This window comes from Sorex araneus, chromosome 5 (genome assembly GCF_027595985.1).
Source record: "Sorex araneus isolate mSorAra2 chromosome 5, mSorAra2.pri, whole genome shotgun sequence".
Lineage (NCBI taxonomy): Eukaryota > Metazoa > Chordata > Mammalia > Eulipotyphla > Soricidae > Sorex > Sorex araneus.
Window position 1 is genome coordinate 133,409,946 of NC_073306.1, and position 8,856 is coordinate 133,418,801.

At 65.3% G+C, this 8,856-nt stretch overlaps 1 protein-coding gene across 4 annotated transcripts in view; it reads right to left on the bottom strand.

The window, feature by feature from the left end:
* Positions 1–8,189, bottom strand: part of ATP9A (ATPase phospholipid transporting 9A (putative)) — an 85,651-nt gene extending 77,462 nt beyond the window's left edge. For 2 of the 4 annotated variants that reach the window (XM_055137725.1, XM_055137724.1), the window contains exon 1: positions 7,319–7,473. In XM_055137725.1, coding sequence (XP_054993700.1) covers positions 7,319–7,386 — 68 coding nt within the window. In that variant the 5' untranslated portion in view covers positions 7,387–7,473. Of the gene's footprint in view, positions 1–6,156; positions 6,204–7,318; positions 7,474–8,067 lie in introns of those variants that run through there. The other 2 variants (XM_055137726.1, XM_055137727.1) reach the window with 2 other exon arrangements.
* Positions 8,190–8,856: the final 667 nt, after the last annotated feature.

Here is an 8,856-nt window from a genome sequence, read left to right on the forward strand (position 1 = left end):
GACCCCGGTTCTGTCCCCAGCATTCATAGGATCTGAGCACTGAGCCAGGAGTCAGCGCCGGGCCCTGGTGGGCGTGGCCAAAACAAAAATGTCTCCCAGCCTTTTTTCCCTTCGCCTAAGTGAAAGCACAGCCCCTGCCTGTCATCCTGTGCAGCGTTGAGGACACTCTGTGTCCACTACCAAAGTGGCCATCAGCGCAGGCCAGCCCTCGAGGGACCCCCATGTCTTCATCTGGGAGAAGATGTAAAGAACTGCGGGCTGGAGACCCGGGCAGGCCACAGCACCGCCTGGCCCCCGACCCCGCCTGGCCCCCCGACCCCACCTGGCCCCCGGACCCCGCCAGGCGTGATCCCAGAGCGCAGAGAGAGCAGGACCTGAGCAACACCGGGTGTGGCCCCAAAACAAACAAAAGAACTTCCGGTTCCAACAGTCCACAGCGCAGAGGGGCCAGACCACGCCCACCGCCTCTCCCCGCCCGGCGCAGGGGCCGCACACGAGACCCCCTTCTCCGGCCCTGGGGGGCTCCCTCCCCTGAGCCTCCCCTCAGCCGTCAGCCCGCTTGCACCCACCAGGACTGGGCAGGCAGGAACCTCGGAAATGGGACATGACGGGCCCAAGGCAGCCGGGGGCAGGGGTGGGCGGGGGGGCTGCGGCTGGAGACACCACCCTGGGGTCCCGGGCCCATCCAGGAGGGCTGCGAGGGGAGGAGCACGCCCCCCCCCCCCACACACACACACACGACAAGCTGAGACCACCCGCACTCCGGGCCCTGCAGCCCAGAGCCCCAAGGCTGCGACAAGCGCTCCAGACCCAGCCGGGCACTGCTGCGTCCCTCAGGTGGTCCTGCCCGCCCACGTCCCCCTCCGCTCTGCCCCGCCTACGCGATGCACCAGCCGCGGGTGCGAGATGCTCGGTCACCTGCAAGAAGACCCCCACAGCAGCGTGTCCGCAGCCTCGGCCACCTGCTGCTGACCGTTGCCTGTCCATTAAACACCGGACTGGCTGCATCTGTTAGGGGGTCACACGGAGCAGTGCTCAGGGCTCTGTACTCAGGGATCCCTCCTGGCAGTGCTCGGGGGACCCTCTGGGGTGTCAGGGATCAGACAGACCAGGCTCCCCACTCGGCGTCCTCTACTCTCTCTCTCCAGCATATCCGATTTTTTTTTCTTTTTTAGCAAAGACAACTCATACACACAAAGCCTTGGCCAGAACACTGGCCTAGTGGGGCTTCCTTGTGGGGAGGGGGCACTTCCCAACGGCTCAGGGGTCCCAGGAGTCACTCCAGGCAATACTTAGCCCAGCAGTGTGTCCTGATAGTTCAGTGCTCAGCCAGCAATGCAGGGGGCAGGTAGGGAGGGCCATGAGGTACCGAGGATCAAAATCCGGGCTGCTCCTGTAAGCTCGCTCCCCGGGCACTGGGTCTGAGTTTCAAATAAAAACGAGGGGCTGGAGCAATAGCACAGCAGGTAGGGCGTTGGCCTTACACGCGGCTGACCAGGGTTTGATTCTCAGCATCCCATAGGGTCCCCTGAGCACTGCCAGGAGTAATTCCTGAGTGCAGAGCCAGGAGGAACCCCTGTGCGTCGCCAGGGGTGACCCAAAAAGCAAAAAAAAAAAAAAAAAAAAGATAAAATAAAAATAAAATAAAAGGCTGGAGTGAGAACACAACGGGGAGGGCATTGGCCTTGCACGCTGCAGACCCAGATTCGATTCCCACCTCCCGTACAGTCCCCCGAGCACTGTCGGGAGTGATCCCTCAGTGCAGAGCCAGGAGTAACCCCTGAGCATCTCCAGATTCGGCCTCAAAACAAACAAACAAAAAGTAAAAAAAATGAAAACCAGGATCCAGAGCAATAGTGCAATGGGCAGGGGACTCGCCTTGCACGCAGCCGACCCGGGTTGATCCCCGGCACCCCATAGGGTCCCCCAAGCACTGTCGGGAGTGATCCCTGAGGGCAGAGCCAGGAGTGATCCCTGAGCATCGCCGGCTGTGACCCCAAACCCAAAAATAAATCAAGTGAAAGCAAAGTGATTGCCCAGGCTCTACCAACCCCCCCACCTGCCACTCCCGTCCCCATCAAGCCCCTCGTGGACGGGCAGAGACGAGGCAGTCGAGGCACTGGCTGTCTCTTCTGCCTGCGAGCAGTTCCCCTCTCCCGCGCCCACCCCTCAATTCCTGAGCTCCCCCCGAGCCCCGCCTGGTCCCGAGAAGCCCTTCAGACAGCAGAGCCGGGGCCGAGAGACGGCACGGGGGAGGGACACGGCCTGTCTGAGGCCGACCCTCGCGGTGACCCCAGCCACCACATAGTCCCCCGCAACACAGGTTGGACAGCTAGAGGTCCTCGCGCCGAGGAGACGGTGCAGAGCAGACGGTGGCCCCCCTCCCCCAGTGCCGGGACGGGCAGAGCCGCGGGCTGGGTGTCGGGCAGGGGCTCCCTGGGGTGGCACGTACCAGTCCCACGTTTGCCGGGGTCACCCTCCTTTGTGCCGTGGCTGAGGGGGGGGTCACACTAATCGAGCTCCGTTAGCTGCCACTCAGGCACCCACCCGGACGCAGCGCTGTGCGGGGAGCTGAGACGCCAGGTGGCAGCTGTGGCTGACCGGGTTCGAATCCCAGCATCCCATAGGGTCCCCACAGCACCACCAGGGGTGATTCCTGAGTGCAGAGCCAGGAATAACCCCTGAGCATCACCAGGTGTGACCCAAAAGGAAAGAAAAAAAAAAAGGCCTCAGCCCCTGGACTGCCTCGCCCACACACACGTGGTAACTCCAGAGGGCGGCTCCAGGCCACCCAAGGGGCCACACGGTGCTGGGAACCGAACCCGGGGCCCGCCATGCCACCCGGTGCCCAGCGCTTGGAACCCCCTGCCTGGCCCCATGAACTCAAATCATTTCATTCTTTTTTTTTTTTTTTTGCTTTTTGAGTCTGACCCAGCGATGCACAGGAGTTACCCCTGGCTTTGCACTCAGGAATTACTCCTGGCGGTGCTTGGGGGACCCTATGGGATGCTGAGGATCGAATCCGGGTCAGCTGCGTGCAAGGCAAATGCCCTCCCCGCTGTGCTATCACTCCAGCCCCTGAACTCGAATCATTTCAAATCTGAACTGAAAATGCCACAGGAAGGCAGTTCCTCGGCCGATGGCTGGACAGTCCTGGGTCTCCCCGGGGCTGACCACGTCTCTGCCAGGGCCCTCCTCACCGCCGGCCAATAGCCTGGGCGCAGGGGGGCAGGGGCAGAGGGCAGGCTGAGAGTCCCAAGGGGGCAGAGCCTGGGGCGAGCTGGCCGGTAGGTGCGGGCGGGCCTGGCCTGAGAGATAGGAGCCAGGCAAGGCACGGCAGGCGGGACCAAGGGCACTGATAAACAGCCCCTCGGACCCTCCTGGCGGGAAAGGGGATGAAAGCACGGAGCCAGTCTGGAATGTTCCCGGCCACATTATCATCAACAGTCCCAAACTGGAAGGGATCCCAGGGCCCGGCTCGCTGAGCGGATAAACAAACGCGGCAGAGCCCTGGACAGAAAACTCAGAGCCAGGAGAGGGAACCTCTAAACACTCCCACAGAGTGGGCGCATGCAGGCGGCACAGGCCTACAGACAGAAGGCGGGCAGCTACGGGGAGGGGGGGGCCCAGAGCAACAGCACAGCGGGGAGGGCATTTGCCTTGCACACGGCCGACCCGGGTTCAATTCCCAGCATCCCAAATGCGCCTCCGAGCACCGCCAGGAGTGATTCCTGAGTGCAGAGCCAGGAGTAACCCCTGTGCATCGCTGGGTGTGACCCAAAAAGCAAAACAAAACAAAACAAAAACAAAAACAGTCTGGAAACGTTACTTCAATGTCGGGCTGCACAGTCTCTGAATGCACCTGAAGAAACCAAGGCTGTTTCTCTTGCAGGCAGCCGGGCTCAGCCTCCCGCTACGCCCAGACAATCCTGGCCCCGCTGCTGGCAATCCCTGAGGGGCCGCCCACCGGAAGCCTGTGGTGGTTTGGTCTGGGGGCAGGGTGGTTGGGGTTTTGTTATTGGTTTATGGGTTTTTTGGTTTTGGTTTGGTTTGGGGGTTTTGGGCCACATGGAGGTGCTCGGGGCTTCCTCCCGGCCCTGCACTCAGGCATCCCGCCTGGCAGTGCTCAGGGGACCATACGGGGTGCTCGGGACTGAACCGGGGCTGACCACATGCAAGGTGAAGATGGTGACCCGGGGCTCTCCTGCAGCAGGGATGGCTTTCCTCAGATCATCCGGCTTTCGGGAGCCGGAGAGAGTTTGGGGTGAAGGCGCATGCCCTGCAAGCAGCTGGCCCGGATTATTCGACCCCCGGCTCCACAGGGGCTTCTAAACACGGAGCGGGGAGGAGCCCCGAGGCCCCGAACGCTGCTGGCACGGTCTGGGGGTTCTCTGGGCAGCCCAGAACACGTGTGGCACCGCATCCTCGGGCCTCGCCCTCAACTGCCAACCTGGTTTGGTGGAGCGTCTCCAGCAGGGGCCCTGGGACTCCTGAGCACGGCTTAGGCACCCCCCATCCCACCCCCGGGAGAAAAGGAAAGACCCCCACTGCCCCTGTGGGGTGAGGATATTCCCCAGGGGGAGTCCCTGCGGCTTGACCAGACACCCGGCGAGGCACAGGGGTTACTCCTGGCTCTGTACTCAGGAATTACTCCTGGCGGTGCTCGGGGGACCCATTGGGATGCTGGGAATCGAACCCAGGTCGGCCTTGTGCAAGGCAAACGCCCTCCCCGCTGTGCTATCGCTCCATCCCCTCACTTCTCTTTCACAGGTTTCAATGGAGAGATAAACCAGAGAAGGGGCCGGAGAGACAGTCGACTGCGGAAGCGCTTACCATGCCCACACCCACTCCGGGTTCGATCCCTGGCACCAAAGAGGTTTCCCTCCCCTTCCCGCCCCCAGCCAGGCCAGGAGTGATTCCTGAGCACTGAGCCAGGATTAAGCAAACCTTGAGCACTGCAGTGCGGGTATGACCCAGCACATCCCCCCCCCCCCGCCCCGAAGCCACCACAAAATTCCTATAGCTTATGGAGCTGGAGCGATAGCACAGCAGGTAGGGCATTTGCCTTGCACGCGGCTGACCTGGGTTCGATTCCCAGCATCCCAAAGGATCCCCTGAGCACTGCCAGGAGTAATTCCTGAGTGCATGAGCCAGGAGTAACCCCTGTGCATCACCAGGTGTGACCCCCCCCCAAAAAAAACCTCCTCTAGTTTAGAGCCACCAGGTGGAATTTGATGCTGGTGGCTTGGGTTTGGGGCCACACCCAGCAGTGCTCGGGGATCCTTCCTGGCAGTTTGGGGCAGGGGGAGGCGCAGGCTGAGGACTGAACCGGCGTCAGCAGCAGGCAAGGCAAAGGCTTCAAGCCCTGTGCTCGTTCTCCAGGGACCAGGCCCTCTGCAGTCTCAAGAGGCGGGGAAACCAACATCACTCAACTCCCAAACCCACGGCCGTCCCAAGGCCAGAAACAGAATTCTCCAGCTGCCAGCCCGGTCCCCTTCATCACCTCCCCCCCCCAACCTGGCATCTCAAGGCAGCCCGCTGAGCACTCCTTCTGGGGGGGGGGGGGAAACCGAGAGCCTCCGCCACACGCCTGCTCCCCCGGACGCAGCCCAGGTTCAAGAACACACACGTACGCCCCAGGGCCTCCAAGTACACAACCCGGATGTGAACGCGCGTCACTCTTTGCGAACACACAATTCCAAAAGTGGCAAGTTCCAAAGACAGACAGCAACAGCCCCTCCATCCCAACACCAAATAGAAATCCATTCTTTTTGTTGTTTAAAAAAAAAAAAAAAACAGGGCTCCCTCTGGGCCCCAGATGAGGGGTGCCTGTTTCTCTATCCCGGAAATCAACCCTTCTAAATAATCATCTGCAATTTTTTTTTTCTCCCAGGAGCCGAACCAGAAGCTGAGAGCTTCTGCACATGAAAACTTAGGCAAAGTGAAGTGGATACCCCGCCCCCTGCACACTGCCCTCAGCAGGAAGGGACCTCTCAAGTTCCCCCAGGGGAGACCCCCACCCCCACCCCTGCCTGTCCGGGTGCCTGTGGGGGGGACGGGTAGGGGGGGCCTCGGCATGAATTAGGAGCCAGCGAGCGTCTGGCTGGTGGTCATTAACAGTGGCCAAGGCTGAGGTTCCAGGCTGTCCGGGCTCACCCTGGGGCAGTGACTCCGGGTCCAGTCCCCATCCCGCAGGGGTGCGGAGCTGCGTCCTCCTCTGGCTGCCTGGGCCCCGTGGCCGTGGCCGGGGACGGGGACAAAGACCCCACAAGATGGCAGCTGGCGCCTCTCCTGCTCCCTTTGATAAAGCCTCCACCTGGCAAAGCCACCCGCGGGGTGAGCCGGCAGCGCCGGCCGGGACAGGCCTCTAGGGGGAGGGACGCAGGGTGCGGTGGGGGAGGGACAGGGCGGGGACAGGCCGAGAGGGAGCGACAGGGCGGGGACAAACACGACAACAGGGCGGGCTGGGCCACAACCCTGGGGAAAAGCACATTCCCGGTCCCCCAATTGCAGCGGGCCCGGCTCGCCCCCACCCTCGGCTTCCCTAAGTGTCGCCAGGGACGGTCCCCCGCCGCACGCCCCCACCCCAACTGGTCACCGCCCTCTCCCAGTAGGCGAACGTCCAGGCGCCCCCACCCTCCGGCGACCGTGGGGCCCGGCGGCGGGGGGGAGGGGGAAAAAACGGGGACACAGCAGGTGGTCACCGCGGGGGATCGCCCGGCGGCTCCACCCTCTCGGGTCGCGGGGGGTCACGGATCCACCCGCGAGGGCCCCCTCCCCGCCCAGCCTCCCGCGGCCCACGCGGGCCCGCGCGCCCCGGGCTGGGCAGAAACGGCCTCCGAGGGGCAGCGCGCAGGGGCCGCGGGGCGGGGGCTCGGCAGACAGTGCCCGGCCAGGCGCGGCCCCTGGGGAGCTGGGGGAAGCCGGGGGGAACGCGCGGGTGCCCGGGGGAGACGGGGAGGGAACCCCGGGGAGGTGGGGGTCCCGGGGGAGATGGGAGAGGGTGTCCGGGAGAGGCGGGGGTGTCGCGGGGGGGGTGTCCCGGTGCGGTGAGGGGCCCGGGGAAGGCGGGGGGAGCCCGGGGGAGCCGGGAGAGGGGTCCGGGGGGAGCCGGGGGAGCAGGGAGAGGGACCCCGGGGGAGGTGGGGGCGCCCAGGGGAGGTGGGGGCGCCCGGGGGAGGCGCGGGAGAGCCGGCCCGCGGCCCAGGCCCGTGCCCCAGCCGGCCGCAGGGAACCGCGCGCGGGGCCGCGCCCGGCGCCGCCGACCTGCCAGGCCCGGCCCGGCGTCCCGAGCGGCCGGGGGCGTCCCGGGGCTCACCCTGCGCGCGGCCTGCTGTCCATCCGCTTCTTGGGGCGCACCGGCTGCAGCGGGATGTTGTCCGTCATGTCGCCCGCGCCGCCCGCCTTGGCCGCCGCGCCCCCCGCGCCGCCCGCGCCGGCCTCCGCGCCGCCCCGCGGGAGGAGGCGGCGGCACCGGGCCGGCCGGGTCCGCAGCGACGGGGCGAGCTCGCGAGCGCCGGGCCACGCGCGGAGCCGCCCGCGCGGCCCGACCGACGGACACGGCCGCACCATGGGCCCCGCTCGGCGCCGCCGCCGCCGCAGTGTCCCCGCCCCCGGCCCGCGCCGCGCGCCCCCCACGCGCGCCCCCGGCCACGCGCCCCCCCGCCCCGCCGTGCGCGCGCCCGGACGCCGCCCCCGGCCCCCGCGCGCGCGCGCGCTCCCCGCCCCCGGGAGAGGCCCCCGGGCAGGCAGCGCCCCCCACCCCGCTCAGACCTCCCCCCACTTGCACGCCCCCCGCGCCGGGCCTCACACCAAGGGGACCCGGGGCCACCCAGAGCCCGGCTGGGCCTCCCAGACCCCCCTCGACCCTCTCGCCCCCCTTTATCGCGCGCGCGCGCGTGCACACACACACGCACACGACCCCTTCACACAGACCCACTCTCCCGGCCCACCCCCGCCCTCGGCCTTTGCTGCGGTGGGAAGGAAACGAACAGAGGCGGGGAGGAAAGGAAGGTTGAAAATCCATCCATAAGGGTCCGAGACACGGGACAGCGGGTGGGCACTTGCCTGGCACTCGGTGGGCCCGGCTTCCATCCCATCCCCGGCACTGCGGATGGCTCCCCCAGCTCCGATCCGTGAGCACAAAGCCAGGAGTAAGCCCTGAGCAGTGCTGTGACCCAAAAACAGAAAGAAAAGGGAGGGGCAGATAGGGGGGGTAAGAGAGGGAGGGAGGGAGGGAGGAAAGGAGGGGGAGAGAGAGAGAGGGAGGGAGGGAGGGAGTGAGGGAGGGAGACAGAGAGAGAGACAGAAACAGAGAGAGAATCCATTTCCTGGGCCCAAGGGAGAGCTCAAAGGGCTGAGCTCATGGCATGTCGAAGGCCTGGGTTCCATCCCTGGCAGCTCTGCCGAGCACTAAATTGGGAGTACCCCTGTCCATTTGTAATTAAGCAATCCCCACACCTGACTCCTGGTGCCCCCCCCAAACTCCTAAGTCAAAGGACCTTCTCACTGTGTCACTTCCTCTGTAGTTTGGGGCCCCTTTCACTGGATTGCCCTGAGGGAGGGGTCCCCACCACGCCTCCAGCGGGACCCAGAAGCTCCACTCCTCTCCTGTCCCGTGAAGCCGCTTGGGGCAGCATGCCCGCAGTGTTTGCTGCTGCCTGGAACCTGTGCCCGGCGCTCAGCATCCCGGGCCCACCTATCTGCCCACCTCCCCTGCCTCCTGCCCACGGCAGGTTCAGTAATACAGGAGCCAGATGCCCGGCTCACCCCGAGCCTAATTATGGCATCAGAGCAGGCCCCTCCCTCCACCACCTTCAACCTGGCATTTCCCCTCAGGCCCCGCCCCTCGTGCCA